This window comes from Pipistrellus hanaki, assembly GCF_964339955.1.
Source record: "Pipistrellus hanaki genome assembly, chromosome: 4".
In the NCBI taxonomy this organism is placed as follows: Eukaryota; Metazoa; Chordata; class Mammalia; order Chiroptera; family Vespertilionidae; genus Pipistrellus; species Pipistrellus hanaki.
The window spans coordinates 38,940,666-38,959,442 of record NC_140506.1 but is presented as its reverse complement, the minus strand read 5'-3'; the positions used below and the strand labels follow the sequence as shown (position 1 = coordinate 38,959,442).

Here is an 18,777-nt window from a genome sequence, read left to right as displayed (position 1 = left end):
AAACTAATAATCCTTAGATTATTAATTAAGTGACTTTCAGACAAATGTGCAAAAAAGATTACAAAATATCCAGAAAATGCCTGCCTGGATTTTACTGGGATGTCATTAGCAGAAATCCCGCAGAATTTGGTGACTGGGGTCACAGGGGATGTGGCAAGCGGACTCTCTGGAAGCATCCCCCTTCGCTGGCCAGCAAGGCTGCTGGTGAAAAGCCATGGACCTTCTTCCCTTACTCAAAGTGACAGTCTCCCAACAAACTTGCCTTCGAGGATCCTAACATAATCTTCAGCAAAAATGTCTTGTTTTAACATCACAACTAGAAAGCCCATTTGTTGAAATCCACAGTGGGTGAGAAGTTCAGAGGTATTCTTTCGGGAGTTCTGATTGTGGCCAAAATTTCAGTGGAAAGGTTGACAATAAGTCCAAGGAGGCAAGGCAGCTGTTAGCAACATTAAGGGTAGGAACGAATGAGTATCCAAACTCAGGAGGGTTTGATTGTTTTGTTTTGGTCTTTTTAGATCATAAAAGGTAGCATTATCAAATTTAAGGACAGACTAAACTTACCAAACATTCAGATTTGCCATTCTCTAACCACAATGGAAGAATATGAAAACCTGCTGCCAAGAATGTAGATAATGTTGTAATTGTATGAAAAAGCAGCATCTAGAGTTTTAGTGACCAAACATCTTGTGGACCGAGGGGGCTTCCGGCAAAGATAAACACAAATCACAGTAAAGGTCAGATGGTAGTAATATCTACCATCTTTCCAAGTAGATTTTCAATGGAAGCACTTCCCTCCCTTCCTCTCTGAAATCAATAAAAATATTTTTTAAAAATCAGGATCCAAAACTCAACATACAATGTGACCTGAAGTATGCCCCCCTTTAAAAAGTATATAGTTATTATGTGCATACACAGAAAAAAATAAAACCTTAAAGGAAATCCTTCAACAATTCAACAAATAGTTTTCTCTGAGTGACAGAATTTCAGATTTTAATTTTCTTATTTTATAGTTCTCTGAGATTTTTTAATTTTACACAATAAACATTACTCCTGTCTTGAGGATAATTTAAATTTTAATAATGTGTTTTAAGAGGTGAGAAACTGTAAAAGAAACAAAAATAACAGAATTATTAAGAAATCAAATGGGCAAAAATATTTGAAAGCTACATAGAATTATGCACATATCATTATTTACTTTTAAAATATTAATAATAATTTCTATTCTAATTTCCATTGCAACTGCATAAAATTAGAAGGTTGCATTCTACTTCAGGCAGATGTCTCTTGGGTTCATAAGTTAGTGTCTGAGACACCTGGACAGATTCAAGATCTCAAACTTTAGTTCTTGACACTTAATCATTTATAAACAAACAAGTTCTATTTTTCGCTTAAAAATCAATTAAGCTACATTTTGCTTTTGAATAAATCCCTTATCAAAGGTCCAAGAAATTACATAGTGCCTTCGCTATTCTTTCACAAACCTGGAATACAGATGCAGGTATTCTGACTGGTATCTTCATGGCTTCAATGGTGCCAGAACAACAGGTGACATCTATATATAACTCGTGGAATCAAAAAATATACACTACCTGTATCCATTCACTGACTTCTGTATTTGCCTTAGCTTTATGAAGATATAATTAACAAATAACATTATGTAATTTAATGAAGAACCTGATGATTTTATATACTATAGGTTGTGCAATGGTTACTCTGATAAGATTTAGTTAACAAAGCTATCACTTCACATTATTGCCTGTGTGTGTGTGTGTGTGTGTGTGTGTATGTGTGTAAGAGAGAAAGAGAAAGAGAGAATATTTAAGATCTACACTCTTAGCAAATTTCAAGGATGCAATGTGTATTAACTATAGTCACTACACTGTACCTTAGATCCCCTGAAACATTGCTTTTATTTTTAAAAGCCTGTTTTTAAAGAATGTTCTATTAACATAGCAGTTTATATCAAAAGGGAGAAAAATTAGTAAGCTGTGGATTTATTGACTTTTCAGTATACATTTTAAACATTCTCTGTAAAAAAATTAAACTTTTAAAGCACAAAAATCTATTTAGCTACATTTTGCTTCTGAATAAACCCCCAATTAATCTCACTTTAATATATTTAATATTTATTACAGTCAGAGGGGCCTATACAACAGAAAGAATTTAAATGACAAAGAAAAAACGACTCACTGGTCTATTCTTTCAATATTTTCCTGCAGTTAGTAAAAGTAATCTTGCAACTATTTCTTCAGGAATTTGTCACCCACTAAATAGTCTCTATAAAAATTTTTAAACTTGGACTCATAAAGGTGCTTTACAAGCTGGGCAAAGCAGTTAACTGGTTCTCAAAATGGAACATAAAAATGAATAGAATACACATCTGTAGTAACCAACTTTTCAACTAATTTGCTATTTAAACCACCCTCATTTAAGTGAAAAAATGTAATTATGAAGTATTTAAAATAATATTTTTGTAGGATTTTTGTTTACAAAACACTTAGATTATTAATTAATATTCCCACTTTATTTATGTCATAGTAATTATCATGCCTACTGATGAGAAAATGACTAAGCTTGACAATCCACAGTGGTTAATGATGGATCCAGAACTTGAACTTGAGAACTTTGTCTCAATATACTGGGCATTCTGTGCCATTCAATCAGATGGAATGCCATTGCAGCTTTAGCACTAGAAGACTGGGGCATGGCAGGTGAGTGTGAAGGAGGATGGTCTCAGTTCAAGCTGGCATGCTGAAAGTGAACTTTATAATAGTGTTCACAGCAGGAAATTACAGCCAAGGCACTACAATCACAGGATGCTTCTGTTCAACCCTTTCACTCCACAATTCCAGAGACAACAGGTGAAAATTGCTAACAAAACAAATACAAAAAGATACTTTGGCTCAAAACAGAAAGACTGTGTACCTAAAAATGCTTTCACCAGTTCAATTCCAAAATCTATATATATAAAAGGCTAAGCAACCATCACATCCAAAACAATTGAACAGACTACTGAACAGGCTGGGTGGGGTGACCAGGCTGGCAGGGGGTTAGTGAGGGGTGACCAAATGGCTGAGCAGCAAGATGTGTGAGGCAATCAGGCTGGGGGGGGGAGGGGTTTGTGGGTGACCAGGCCAGCAGTGGGGGGCAGTTAGGTGCAATTAGGCAGGCAGTCAGGTGAGCAGTTAGGAGCCAGTGGTCCCGGATTGTGAGAGGAATGTCCAACTGCCAGATGGGTCCTAAACTGGCAGTCAGACATCCCTCCAAGGGGTCCCAGATTGGAGAGGGTGCATGCTAGGCTGAGTGGACCACATCCCCCCATGCACGAATTTCAAGCACCGGGCCTCTAATCTATAATAATAAAAGTGTAATATGCAAATTGACCAAACAGCTAAACAGCGGAACAACCATCCAGACTACCACACTATGACACCCACTGGCACCAGGCCAGCCAAGGTAAGTGCGATGCAATTGGTTGGAAGCCCGGCCATCACTCCATGATCACCTTGCAGAGGGAAGCTGAGGCCACTGGCCTGCAGGGCAATCAATTGTTGGGGGGTGGCTCCATGATTGCCCCAAAGAGGGAGACCCAGGCCACCAATTGGCAGACTGCAGCAGTGGGCAGCGCCTCCCTCTGTGGGGGTGATCCATCACAGAGCCCCATTTGGGATAATCAATCTCTGGGCTCCCGGACTGTGAGAGGGTGCAGACCAGGCTGAGGGCAGACCAGGCTGAGGGACACACACACCCCTGCTGAGTGCATGAATTTCATTCACCAGGCTTCTAGTTGATTAATATAACATAACCTCATGCTAACACCTGCAAGAAAGCAAAAGTAAATTCTCCCTGAAGAAAAAACATCTTGTAGAGCATCAAATTATCTCTTTGATTTTTCATACACTTTGTCCAGCATTCAAACAAAATTATAAGATATGCAGGCAACTATTAGCTTATTGCAAAGCCCTTGTCGAAACTGGCCCATAGAAACCTTATAACTCTCCAGCCAGATATTCCCATTTTAGAATGAATCAACTCAGACTCAGTAGGAAGGCTTCTCACATGGAAAAATATATTCTAGAACATTGCTGGTCTGTGTTTAACAGCATCTCAACCTTCATTAAAAAAAAAAAAAAAAAAAAAAAGGTAGCAATCATCCCTCTAAGGAACTTTATCTGCTCAAGCACCTGAATCCAAGCCAGCAACTCAATGAGACCCTCAATTCCCAGAGATTCCCTAAATGTCTGGGCCTGGTTCACTGAGAGTCTGGCTAAACTGAAACCCACTCGGTACCTGCTGGGGTCCTGTGGGTATTCAGTTTCTGAGCCAGCTATGCAGAAGCAAAAGCAGACGTAGTTGATCCAGTCAGGGGGCAAAATTGAGCCTTCAGAGCTACTGCCAATGGCATAGCTGTTTGGCCTACCACCTGGAAAACTATAGACTGGCAGTTTAAAGAGACTCTTCTTGGGAAACATGACCCTGGGGACAAACAATGACTGCTGACTGAACTGTCTGGAACGTTCATGTAAGATGCCCATGGGAACCAATGGGAATGAAGCTGCTGATGGAGCCTAACCCTGTGTCTAATGCAGAGGCTACCATGCAGGGCAGACTTGTGATCTTGACTAAAGTTGACCCGTTTGTCTCACCGGAGGAGAGACTAAGTCACAAGCCGTCAACCCCTCCCTGCTCCTGGCAGATGGGCTGCATAGGACCTCGGAACCCTTCCTGGATTATCAGTGCTGCCTCACCACTGTTGATACTTCTTCAGGTTACTGGCTACCTATTTCCAACCATTATGGCCCTTGAAACTAATCTGTGTACTCAACAATGGACCGATTGTCCAACTGTCTCCCCCTCATTCCCTCCTGGTCCATATACGTTAGTAAGGCAGTGTGATCACTAAAGGCAGGTATTCTGAGAAAAGGGTCATCCTTTCTTGGCCACTTCCTGGGTAATGATCAGGACAAAGTGGGGCAGGGTGATAGGGCATTATATAGATACATTTTGAAATGGAATATTCTGTCTTTACCACTGCTGGGCATGATACAGTTTTCTCTCTCTTAACACTCCCAGGCCAGCCTGGTTGGCACATCCTCCAGGGGGGCAGCATAAATGAAGGGGTGTGTCAGGGATTCAAGTTTAATTCTGGTTAAGTTTTAGGAAAGTGCCCTTGACCCTCTTGCACCTGACCTTTCCAGATGAAAAGTATAGGTTCGAGCAGGGGGTGATGAGGTGAAGGAAGGGGAGGGGGGGGGAGGCGTGTAACTCTTTTGGTGCAAATCACATGTATGCACCAAAATTCTAGAGGAAGAGCAACACCCAGTGCTGGGGAAGGAACACCTCAGACCCGAGGAAGTGTGAGGGAGGTGAGGTAGGAAAGAACATTATGATCTTTTGTCTCTTAGAACTGACCCTGGAGCCTTCCTCAAAAGGAAAACATCCCATGTGACAAACCAGGCAGCAGCAAGTGCACTCTCTTGCTTACTGCTTTGTCTTCTGTGACCCAGGTGACTGCTTTAACTGCAGAGCAGCAGGGAGCACCCCAGCTCTGACACCTTCCACAAAAAGCACCTAGGATGTTTCCCACCCCCATCCATTTCATGAGTAGATGGATGCCAAAAAGTAAAAGATAGACAGCTTATACTACATTAAATTTTAAAACCTTTAAGGGAGTAAGTAGAAAGGCAAGCCAGAGTATGAGAAAATATTTGCAATACATATAACTGACAAAAGACTCATGTTTCCATATACATTCAGATGAACAATATGAAATTCTGATATTCAGTCATTTTGACATATAAAAATGGTAATTCATACAATTTTTAACTTTTACAGCTTGCCCAGCTGGCGTGCTCAGTGGTTGAGCTTCAACCCATGCACCAGGAGGTCCCTGATTCCAACTCCCTATCGGTCAAGGGCACAAGCCAGGTTGCAGGCTTGATTCCCAGTGGAGGCAGAGGGAGCATCTTGGAGGCAGCCAATAGATGTTGATATTTCTCTCTCATCTCTCTCTTTCTCTCTCTCTCTCTCTCTCAAATCAATAAAAACATATTTTTTTAAATTAAAAGAAAAAAATTCTACTGATCGATAATACAAGACAACTCAGTAAAAAAACTGTGTAAAAGGTTGAACAAGTACTTTGAAACAGAGAACAGTCAAATGGTCAATAAATACTTAAAAAGGTGCTCAACCTCATTATCAGATAAATAAAAATGAAAACCAAAAGGAGGTATAACTACATACCCATTAGAATGTTTAAAACTAAAGAGATTGATACCAAGTGTTGGCAAGGATATACAGCAACTGAAATTTTGGTGGAACACAAATTGATATAACAATTTTGGAAGAGTATTTAGCTATAATTATTGAAGCTGAATATATGAATGTTCTATGAACCAACAATTTCGTTCTTGGTATATACTCAACAAAAATGAATACATCTATGTTCACAAAGGACTTGTACCACAATTTCCAATCCATATTTTTTGTTAATAGCCTCAAACTGGAAACAATCCAAATCTCCATCAAGCAGTAGATAAAGAATGGATATGGTAATTGTTGTGTGCTCACCCAGGAAAATACTACAAAGGAATGTAATGAATGCAACACCCAACACATGGATGCATCTCAAAATTATGATGCTAAGGGAAAGAAGCCTAACACAAAAGAGTATTTACTGCATGAGTCCATGCTAAAGTTAAAAAGGGGCCAAAGCAATCAATGTTAGAAGTAAAGATAGTGGCAATCCATGATTAGGAGTAGTAAAGAGGAACAGATATGAGATTAGTTTCTGGAAAGCTGTTTACATCAAATTGTTTGATCGAGGTGCTGCTTACAAAAATATTTTTACTGCCTGGCCAGTATGGCTCAGTGGTTGAGCATCAATCTATGTACAAGTAGGTCACAGTTTGATTACAAGTGAAGGCACATGCCAGTTTCAGGCTCAGTGTCCAGTAGAGGGCATGAAGGAGGCAGCTGATCAATTATTCTCTCTCATCATTGGTATTTCTATTTCTTTCTCCCTCTCCTTTCTTCTCAGAAATCAAAAAAATATATTTTTTAAATGCAAAAATATTGTTACCTTATGAAAATTCATCAAGTGGCACATTTATGACTTGTGCACTTTTCTATATATATGCCATACTTTGAAAAAGAGCTTTACATTTAATTTATTGTTAATAGAAAAATGTTCAAACAATATTTGAATATTAAAATATTTAAAAGTAAAGAAAAATATGACCATGAACCCAAAGCAATACAGGAGGCCAATGAGGCCCAGAAGACCAAAATTGTATTATTGGAAAGATCTTATATTGACAAAGGTGTAAAACTGCTATTGAAGAAAGAGAATGTAGCTTAGAATGAATAAAATTACTTTGGTAAAAATAATATTAACTAGGATGTTATAGACATGTCAATAATAATGTCTATCACACCCACAACTCTTCCATAAAACTACCTCATCCATGGCCCTTGCTGTTTGACAGCCAATCCTTGGACTAGTCAGAGGTCAGTGGTTTTGTCTAGACCCAAAATGTAAACTTAGCCAATCAGATTCTTCCACAAGAATTTGAGCCTGAATATACTGAGGAAAGAAGAGATGCTGCAGTGAGACTTAAAACAGAAAAAAGGTGGAGAGAAAGGGGCTACAACACGTTGATTTGGTACAATGAGAGGCACAGCAGCCTGAAGTTAGGGGAAACAAGAGCTGTTGAGAAAACAGTGAGAAACCAAAAAGGCATAAACATGCTGAAAAACAGGTCAGCCATTACCATCATCCAACGAATAGCTAGATCACAATAAAAGCTGAGCGAGACTCGCCCTTATATTGCTTAATAGAATTCCCACTGTCTCCCCACCACACACAGAGGTGACCACAATTCAAGACAACTGGAGTTCGGATATCTCCCTTGCAGTGAAAGGGCCTAAAGCAAATAACCGTATGACGGAAACCAACTAACCCTAGAAAAGTTTAGCAACCGTAGAAAAAACAAACTAGGCACTCGATTAAGGAAACCTTAATAATTGCCTTAAAATAACATTGACTAACTGTTGAGTCTCGGAATTGATTTTGAAACACTGGTTTATGGATGACGTCCTAAAAGTTGCAGAACTATGTAAAATCCTGACTATTAATAGCATCGGAGGTGGAAGCAGCGCTCTTCTTGATTCTAAACAAGACCCTTCCAGCTGCCCAGCTGAGTTTGGTAAATGGACTTCAAAAAGGAAGAGCGGAGTCCTTAACAAGAGAATCACCAATAATTTCCCTGTGAATTAAGACAAATTGTGAAAATACCTTTATACCATAATCATAGTTAAAGAATTGATTTCAAATTTCTTTGCTTTAGGATTTAATATTCCAGAGCTTATTTAAAAGTGAGTTCCACCACCTTTATATATTAACTACTGACTTAAGTTTTTTCCTTTATAATACTATCAAAAAACAAAAGAATACAACCATCCTAATAACACACATTAAAACAGAAACACATTACAAACTCTTTCCAATATCATTCTTTTCAGAGCCACATCTAGTACGATCTTCAGTGCCAAACAGGGGTTATGCCAAAAAAGGAAAAACTTCTTTATTTATGAGTGAAATATGATGTCCGGCACTTGCTTTAAAATAGTCCAAGAGAAAACCAAAACAAAAATGTGTGTAGGGAAACAGAAATAAAAAGAAAGCAGACAGTTCATTGTTGAAGCTGGGTGATAGGTATATCGGCATTCCCTGAATTGTGCTATTTAGTGTGTATTAAATCAAAAGTATTTTTTTAAAGAGAAAAGGAGAAAAATCTTCCTGAGTGACTCTAGTAATGAAGAAAGAAAAAAAAAGAAAGAAAGAAAAAGAAGTCAAAGGAGAATTATATATTGGGTCGGCAGCTAAGTAATTGCGGGTTTTACACATATATGGCTTCAGTTGAATTTTTAGTTTGCAGACGTAGTACAAATGTAAAACACATTTTGTTATTTGATAGTTGGCTATTCAGCTGTTAATCAGTAAAAAAAGTTTTTTGATCTGTTTTGTAGTTTTCGTTTGGCGTTCGTTGAAAAATGGAAAATCAAAAGGAACATTTTCGTCATATTTTGCTTTTTTATTTCCGCAAAGGGAAAACGCATCGCAAGCTCATAAAAAGTTATGTGCTGTTTATGGTGACGAAGCCTTAAAAGAACGGCAGTGTCAAAATTGGTTTGCCAAATTTCGTTCTGGTGATTTTTCACTCAAAGATGAAAAACGCTCTGGTCGTCCAGTTGAAGTTGATGACGCCCTAATCAAAGCAATAATCAATTCGGACTGTCACAGTACAACACGTGAGATTGCAGAGAAGCTTAATGTATCACATACATGCATTGAAAATCACTTAAAACAACTTAGCTATGTTCAAAAACTCAATACATGGGTTCCTCACGAAATTAAAGAATCACAGTTAACGCAACGCATTAGCAGCTGCGATTTGCTAAAGAAACGTAATGAAAATGATCCATTTTTAAAACGACTGATAACTGGCGATGAAAAATGGGTTGTTTACAACAATATCAAGCGGAAAAGATCGTGGAGCAGGCCAGGTGAACCAACTCAAACAACATCAAAAGCTGATATTCATCAAAAGAAGGTTTTGTTATCAGTTTGGTGGGATTACAAAGGAATTGTCTACTTTGAACTCTTACCACCCAACCGAACGATCAATTCTGATGTCTACATTGAACAACTAACGAAATTAAACAATGCAGTTGAAGAAAAGCGGCCCGAATTGACAAATCGAAAAGGTGTTGTATTCCATCATGACAATGCAAGGCCACACACATCTTTGGTCACTCGGCAAAAATTAATGGAGCTTGGTTGGGATGTTTTGCCACATCCACCATATAGTCCTGACCTTGCACCATCTGATTACTTTTTGTTTCGATCTTTACAAAACTCCTTGAATGGTAAAAATTTCAATAATGATGATGATGTCAAATCGTACCTGATTCAGTTTTTTGCTAATAAAAACCAGAAGTTTTTTGAACGTGGGATTATGATGCTGCCTGAAAGATGGCAAAAGGTCATTGATCAAAATGGGCAATACATTACAGAATAAAGTTATTTAGTTCCATGAAAAAATTGTCTTTGATTTTCTTTAAAAAGTCCGCAATTACTTAGTTGCCGACCCAATAGAAAGGGGTAATAAAAACACCAGCTGACAAATGGGCTGACTCTTCATGCCCCAGGCCCAGTGGTAAGCGCTTGATGTGGATGACTGTCTATGAGCCTTGCATCAACCTGATGAGGTAAGTACTATCACGGTCCCCTTTTTACAGGCAGGGGTCCTGCCTCAGAAAGAGAGATTGCTCAACATCATGTGTCTGGTAAGTAGCTGCATCAAAACTGAAAGCCCCACAGTTTAACTCCTGAACTAAACAATCTGAACTGGACATTGATACTCTTAAAGTTAAAGGAAAGAAAAATTCATATTGGATATTAGCGGTCTCTGTTCCTATGTGTCACTGACATTATCTCGTCCTGACTTCTCCTGTAATGAGTTACGGTGTTGCACAATGGCCAAGCTACCAGCTCCCCATCCCCATAGAGCTAACCCGAGGAATCCTCTCCTTTCTCATCGGCCATCTATGTGACAGCACTAAACTCACTGTTTAAATTAGTCACACAAATGGCATGGGCTCATAAATACAGTTCAGGAAATGAATCAGGCCATGTCTAAAGTAAATCAGACAATGACAAAACAAAGCATTTCAGGAACCTGAAAAGAATGCCAAGTACCAGTAACCAGAGTCCTCAGATCCCTCTGCTGCTCCATCATCATAAGTCTCAGCAGTGTCACCTTGGTAAGTAAGGAAGAGGTAATGAAAGAAACTGCATTGCAAAACAATAAAGCACTAAAGGATCAATCAATTTTATTTTTAGTCATAGTTTTTATTACTGCTATTTTATTTGTGTCTTCTCAATCTTATGAGAATCCTAACTTTCATTAAACTTCTACTCTGATGCTGTAAGTTATGCTTCTATGTGCCTTCCCAACTTTCTCATTTCTTCCTTTACAGTTTGCAAAGAACTATTATTAAAATAAACACAGGTCAATGTACACTTTTTTTTTTTTTTTTTTTTTTTTTTGCCGTCTCACTAAAAGTATATTTGGGGTATTTTGCATTCACTGTGAGGAGGTTTAGAAAAACTAATTTGAGTTCTTATTTTTCATTGAATCATGTTTTTCAAGTGCCAATAAAAAGGAACATTATGAGAACATGTGCTTTCTGCATCTTCATTCCACCTACTGACACCATGTTTTTTCAAATAAAAAAAGAAAAAGAAAAACCTGCTACTATTTTTTTCCTGAGCATATATATAATCATATTTGAATATCTTGGGCAAAAATGCTAAAATATTCTCTTTGGTGGAGCCAAAATAGTGTATTTATATTTCCTCAATCAGCTAATATTTAGAAATTATACCAATTGAAATGTAATAAATTTTTGGAATACTAGTCAATTTTTTGAATAATGGCCAAATGTTACAAAATAACCAAACATTTACCAATGTGCTATATTGATACCTAATAAATATAATTTCTAGTCTTAAGTATTAACTAAGATTTTATTACATGCAGTCTTAAATTAAGGTAAACTAATTTCAGAGAGGAATTTATACTGTGATTAATTTAATGTAGTCATTACTCCTGAAAACTAAAGCTACACAAATTATAAAGAGATTGGATTTACCGCTCACATCTTGAAAGTTTAAATCTGTATTCTCCAACACATATAACTGAAAAAAATGTTTAATATTTAATGATAAAATATTTAATGATAGCACACTCAATAAACACACACATATCTCTGCTTATAGGAAAAATAATCAGGCATAAAAACACAAAGCTACTTTAAATTTTTTTTTAATATATTTTATTGATTTTGTACAGAGAGGAAGGGAGAGAGAGAGTTAGAAACATCGATGAGAGAGAGTCATCGATCAGCTGCCTCTTGCACACCCCCTACTGGGGATATGCCCGCAACCAAGGTACATGCCCTTGATCGGAATCGAACCTGGGACCTTTCAGTCCCCAAGCCGACGCTCTATCCATTGAGCCAAACCGGTTTCGGCACAAAGCTACTTTAAATTTTTTTAAATTAGGATTTAAGACCTTAGTAAATCCATACTGTTTACCCAACTGGCTTATTTCATTACAAAATAACCTTAAAGTCTAAATTTTTGTATTCCACAAAATTAAAAATTATATTGACTATAGAAGGCAACTTTGCTGGAAAATATGTAAACAATCAAATTTAAAATATAATATGCTTTAAACACACTGTAATATCAACAAATGTTTTAATAAACTATTAGCATTGACTCACTAAACCAGAAACCTTTGATTATCATATTTACTCTAAGACGTTTCATTACCCAGTAAAAGGAATATATCTCTATAGGGTATATAAGGAATATATCTTAATTCTTTAAAAAGGAACAAAATTATGTCATCACACTACAAATAGTTTCCACCATTTAATAGTGCACTTATTGAAACCCACTTGAAAAATATTTGTCACAATAAAAATGCATTTTTATGTAAATCTGTTGCATCAGAGGTGGATTTTTCTATGTTAAATTCTTAATGATAAGCACAATAATATAAATAGTAATGTTTACAGTAGCCAAAATTAACCTAACTAAACTTTGCTAATCCACTTAAGTTTAAATGGAAGAATAATTTTTCTTCACTTAAGTTTACATGGAAGAATGATTACAAAGTTCCAGTAAAAAAATATTTTCCCTAGCTTATATTTTAAAACTTTTTATAAGATTTAGCAAATATTTGTATCTCATATTTTCTTTATTTATGTTCAATAAGCAATGCATGAAAAGAAAATATTGAGTTGGCTATTATGCATTAATTAAAGAACATGAATAGAATAAAATCCCACCATCCACACTCCCCACCTGAAATCTGAAAATGTTTCAGGATTTACATGAAACTCTGCTTAATTTGATAAAATGATTAAAATCCTCTGCCTATGGTCAAGGCAGGAAGGCTAAAACGACTGGTTAGTCATAAGGTGACAGGGAAATCATATAACATTTAATCCCTCTGAAATTAAATCAATGTGTTTAATTCAGTACAAATCTGACATGCAGCTACTACTTTAACCTCCAGAACTAAAGAGATATTTAAAAAAAAAAAAAAAAAAAACCTGAAATCAAGCTGAAGAGAACACTTAACATCACCCAAAAAAATAAGAATAAAGATGGCTTTGTTTCTATATGTCTCCCCTGCTAGCAGGCAAGACAGACAACAGCCACTTAAACAGACTGAGTGAGATGTGCATTGTCACCCAGAGGGCTAATGCTTTGCAAGATCCCAACTGAGCTAAATGAATGCCCTGTAAACATGTTTGCTTAAGCATAAGCCCCATTTTTCTTTGAAAATGTAATGGTCTGCAATTGTGTTTCCCAAGAATTGCAACTGCCCTTTAAGTATTTTTCAAAAGGAAAATAAAAATGAACAAAAAAGTGGTTCACCTACTACAACTACAACTCCCATCCCACCCAGATTGAAAATTTCTTGAAGCTCAGTGGATTTAAATTGGCTCCATAGTAAGGCAGTCTTCAAGATTATTCAGTCTTTAGACCTGGAGTATATTTTTTTTTCCTTATTGATTTTTTACAGAGAGGAAGAGAGAGGGATAGAGAGTTAGAAACATCGATGAGAGAGAATCTTCGATCAGCTGCCTCTTGCACACCCCCTACTGAGGATGTGCCTGCAACCAACGTACATGCCCTTGACCGGAATCGAACCCAGGACTTTTCAGTCTGCAGGCTGATGCTCTATCCACTGAGCCAAACCGGTTTGGGTTGGAGTAGATTTTTATTATCTCCCAATAACTCTTTGAACCTCAGTGTTAGCATAGGTAAAAACAAAAAAACAGGACTAATCTCTAAGAGCTGACGTAGATTCGAACTAGATGAGATAATGGAGGATAACACCAAGCCTGGCACACAGAATACTTACTAAATGCAAATTCCCTTCTTTCTTAAATACCTTCACCTGGAATGAAAGGTATGCGCTTTATCCATAAATGGAGCTGTCTTAGAAAGAACTACCAACAACACACAAAGGAACACCACTTAAACTCATTTTGATCAGATCACTATAACTACCGCTAAGAAGTAGCCACTATGGAAGGTTGATAAAGAGAGCCGTACAACCTCCCAACAACCTACCAAAGTGAAATCTTGGACACTATGGAAATAATGGAGCACTGTAAATACTCCTTCAACCAAGCACATTTGCAAAGAGAAAAACACCTTCCTTTTTTCTTCTTGCCTGGAAACAGTTTAAGATGAAGTGGTTAAAAAAAAATGTTTTTCTTTTGTCAATCAATGTACTTTGAAGTATTATTTGGGTCAATCAAATCAATGGGTGTTTTCTTTTTATAGGTCACTTAAAAACACAATTAATTAGAATTTTAAAATTATTTGGAGGAGTAGAATTTTAAACTGGCAAGAATGATTAGAGGCATTTCATAGCAAAAATTATATCCACTATAGTAACTGTCAATGACATTACCATATGTCACTCCAATGTGAATGATTAGAATGTCTCTGACTGAAGCAAAAATGTTATTATAGGTTTGCACATCTACTAACCTAACTGGTTTATCAGAATGTGCACTTCAATCACCCACTTGTCCTTAGCTTCTCAGATGCAGTATTTATTACAGGAACTGGTAATCTTTAAAGCTTGTGAAATTATCTTTCACATCCTCTCCACAGCAAAAAACTCACCCTGTCTGTTATAACCTTAGAAACAGATGTCATTATTAGAAAGCAACTTGGAAATCATCTTAGCCAAACCCTTTATTTTTACATATTAAGAAAAAGATTTCATTAACAGAAGAAAAAAAAAATAGAAGAAAAAAAACACACATTAAGAGATTTGCCTAAAGAAGTCACATAGAAACCTAGGATAGGAAATTCACTTTGCCTCCCTAAATACCATGTCAAGCCCTAACCTTCAACTTTGTTTATGGGGTTGATGCAGATGCTATGTGGGCAGCTCCAGAAGCATGCTGGGAAAAGCAGACCTTGAGATGGTCCCTGCTCAGTGCCTCACATCCGCCCTCCAACTCCCCAGTTTCACAGGGTCCAGCCGTCTAAGTGTGTGAGATGAAGTGAGCACATCAGCAACACAAATTAACTGAGAACGAACTAACTGTATAAACTGTAGATTAAAGGTAGGAAGTTTTTCTTGTTTCTTATCATCACGGTTTCATCTTAATTCTTCAGACACACCCAGACAGGCATTGGTGAAGAAGAGCATCAACCAATCTGCTAAAGTCACCCAAGCCACAGAAGCATGCCTGAGGGAAGACAAAGTGGGACAGACTTCCCAATCCAACGCCTAATCCACTTGGAAGGCTTGTTCTCATCATCACAGTTTTTCTACCAGCACCAGAGGTTCTCATTTCCAACCTCTGGGAGATGTATGAAATGACTGAGAAGTACTCATGCTTTGTTTGATAAACAGAGAACATTTTTTCATAAGATGACCTGTTTAGGACTACCATTAGAAAGTGTAAAAAAAAAAAGTCAATATCTGGAGGTTACGTTTCTTTAGCAAAGTGTGGTGTGAAGAAAACCGTCCTGACTATGGGTGTTCAGCTATGTCCCAGGTAGAGAAATGTTGGTTTTCATAGAATATTATCTAACAGACCACCATACCCAGCCCCAGCTCAAATAAATAAATGTGCTATCAGCTGATATTAGCGTAAATACAAAGAGAAAACATAATTTGGAATTAAATTAATTGTCTATCTTCAGAGTAATTTAATGTCTCTTATTTTACTTTAGACAAAACAACATTTTTAAAAACCTTTTAGTTGGGACTTGTGGGGCCTTGAAACACATAACTTTAAGTAAAATCTCACCAATAGGAAAAAAAATGCATACTTGGGGGGGGGGAATCTGTTTTCTCAAAACCTTTCTCCTCCCCACAATTTACATTCTGGGATGAATGACCTGAAATTTAAGCTCATATGTCTGGTATCCATATCTACAAAAATTAGACATCAGCTTTTCAAATGTCCCTCTACTTGCCCTTAAAACCAAAAGACATATTTTTAAATTTTCAGGTTTATAAGTGTTATAGTAAGTTTCATTACTTAAGTCTGTTCATAGTTTATAGTGAAGCCAAAGTGAAAAAAAAAAAATCAAACTTCTGATCCACCTGGTTTGAACTCATCTTAATTTTACACATTGTTTTGAACATCAAGGGGGTAGGTAGGCATTTTTATCCATTATCCCAGCTCCAGCGCCTCCCACAGCCACCTTTGATGGTTTTCTGTAGATGCTGTTTAATATAACTCACATAGAAAATTTAGCTACAAAATGCTTTTAGGCAACACCAAAGACAATCAGCCTCTTTTCCTCTAAGGTGAGATCTAGAAGCGAAGTGAGAACATTTGGGAGCATAAAATTAGTCTGCTTAACTTTAATAACCAAATGGTGATTGGGGGGAGAAAAAAAAAAAAAGACAAATTTCGCATTTTCAGGAATGGGGTGCAAGAGTCACTAAGTCTAGAGGGGCTTTTTCCTCCCTGCGTAGTACGCAGCAAAACTAACCAAATCATGGTCCAGAATAAAAAAGGTAACATTCGTTTTCAAAGCACTCATTTAAAAGTATACAGTGAAGAGGTCCTTTTTTAAACACCCACATGTTTAAACATAGCAGGAGTGTGGTGCCGATGGGAATCCTGAGGGAATGAAATACACATTTACCTTCATAATTAGATCCCGTAGGTCAAATGTGAGCAAGGCAAACGGGCATAAACCACCAAGACAGGCTGAAAATAGACAACACAACGTGCCTGTCTGTCCCCGGAGCCCCGCTCGCTCTCTGCACGGCCCGCGGCCAAACATCTGTGGGCACAGAGAAGCCTCGCACCAGCGGGGTAAGGGAGAGACGCCTAACTTTCCCACATAAGTTAGTTCCGTCTTGCCGATCTAAACCCAACAGGTGTCAATACCTTTGCCACCACGCTAAATCCTCCCGAAAGCAATGGGTGGTTAGTAACTGAAGCTGACAAGTCCCGACCGCTGGACAGGGTCAAGCCGAGTCCCTGTTCCCACGGATGGCACGGGGGTGGGGAGGAGGAGGGATGGAGATGGGGAGGGAGGCGCGTGGAGGGAGATTCCGTGCCGCTAACGCAGCGGGGGAAGCTCGGGCATGGACCCGGGGCTCGGTGGAGCCCTGGACCTCTGGGGTGAGGAGGGTCTGGGGGTGCAGGAAGGCTGGGGTGGAGGGCGCGCGGCGGTACCTGCTTGTCCAGCGCGTCCCGGGCGCCGCCTGGCCCGGCCCCGGCCCGGGGCGGCGCGGGCGCCCGCTCGCAGCTGCAGCCCTCCAGGAGGTACATGCCCGCCGGGCGGCCGCTCTGCTCGCCCTCGAAGTAGAAGAGCACATTCTGGTAGAGGGCGAACCACTTCTCGTGCCAGCGGCTCGCCTCGGCCGCCTTCTTGCTCAGGAAGCCGCGCTTGGTGCCCTCCTTGCGGGCCAGGAGGGCCAGGTACAGGGCGTGCCCCTCGTTGTAGCGCACGCTTTTCTGCATGGCGAGGGCGCGGGGGCGGGGGGCTCAGCGCTGCCTCGCAGCCATCCCCCGGCGGCTGCCCGCGGGGCCCGCTCGCTGGGGTCCGAGTGGGCAAAGGGCGCCCCCTCTCCAGGCGCTGCGCGCAGGGCACCCGGCCGGCCTCCGGGGCGCGGCGCCGCGCGGGTCCGAGGGGCGCGGGGCTGCTGCCGGCACGCTCTCCGCCGCCGCTGCCGCCGCCCTGCCGGCCGGCCGGGTCCCGGAGCCCCCGACGTCCGCCGGGAGCGCGGCCCCGGAGCGCGCCCGGCCGCCCGCGGCTTCGCCCAAAGTTGCGGGAGCCGCGGCGGATCCGGAGGACTGTCCTCGGGCAACTCGCTCCGGGAGACAGAAGGTAAAGCGTCACGTGGGAGATCAGCTGTAATCGGCTTGGAGACCGATTTAAAGGGCAAAGTCGCGCGGCGGCGGCGGGGACAGCGGCGTGCAGCCGGCTCACCCGCGCGCAGCCCGGGCCGCTGTGTCTGCTCCTGCGCCAACCGGGCGCGATGGGGCGCAGCGGGGCGGGTGGCGGGAGGTGCGGGCGCGTGGCCACAGCGCACACCCGTTCCCACGCGCGCCCGCACACACACAGACACACATATATACTCACGTACACACAAATGCACACTCCAACACTGCGCAGTCACAACACAAATGCTCACATTGCACAATTATACACACATCGTTCACACACAATACATACACACAAATACAGTCACAAAAATACACACAATACTTCCACAGAAAAGTATGCACTCACATATACACACACCCACAATGTGCACTCCTACACACAAAAATACAAACCCATATACAAATACACCCACAGGCACACACTGACATGCTCACCCAAATGCACATTTACACTCACAAGCCATACGCACACCCAGCCTCACACAAGTGCACAACAGACACATGCACACATTTGCACTCAACATACTCGTACACAACACAAACTACACACAAAAACACACCCGTACAAAAAGCATTTTTACTCACAGTCATAAACACACACTTATACAGGCAGACACACACTCAAATACACAAACACAATAAACATGAACGCACATACACACGTGAACATACAATACAAACACATTCGCTCAAAAATATGCACACATACCCATACACAAGAACTCACAAACATACGGATACATA

At 39.8% G+C, this 18,777-nt stretch overlaps 1 protein-coding gene across 2 annotated transcripts in view; it reads right to left on the bottom strand.

Annotated features, from left to right (window-relative positions):
- The window catches only part of RASGRF2 (Ras protein specific guanine nucleotide releasing factor 2), a 174,670-nt gene extending 156,286 nt beyond the window's left edge, over nt 1-18,384 (bottom strand). The window contains exon 1 of one of the 2 annotated variants that reach the window (XM_084881300.1): nt 17,320-18,384. In XM_084881300.1, coding sequence (XP_084737426.1) covers nt 17,320-17,607 — 288 coding nt within the window. In that variant the 5' untranslated portion in view covers nt 17,608-18,384. The remainder of the gene's footprint in view (nt 1-17,319) is intronic. The other variant, XM_084881301.1, reaches the window with a different exon arrangement.
- Nucleotides 18,385-18,777: the final 393 nt, after the last annotated feature.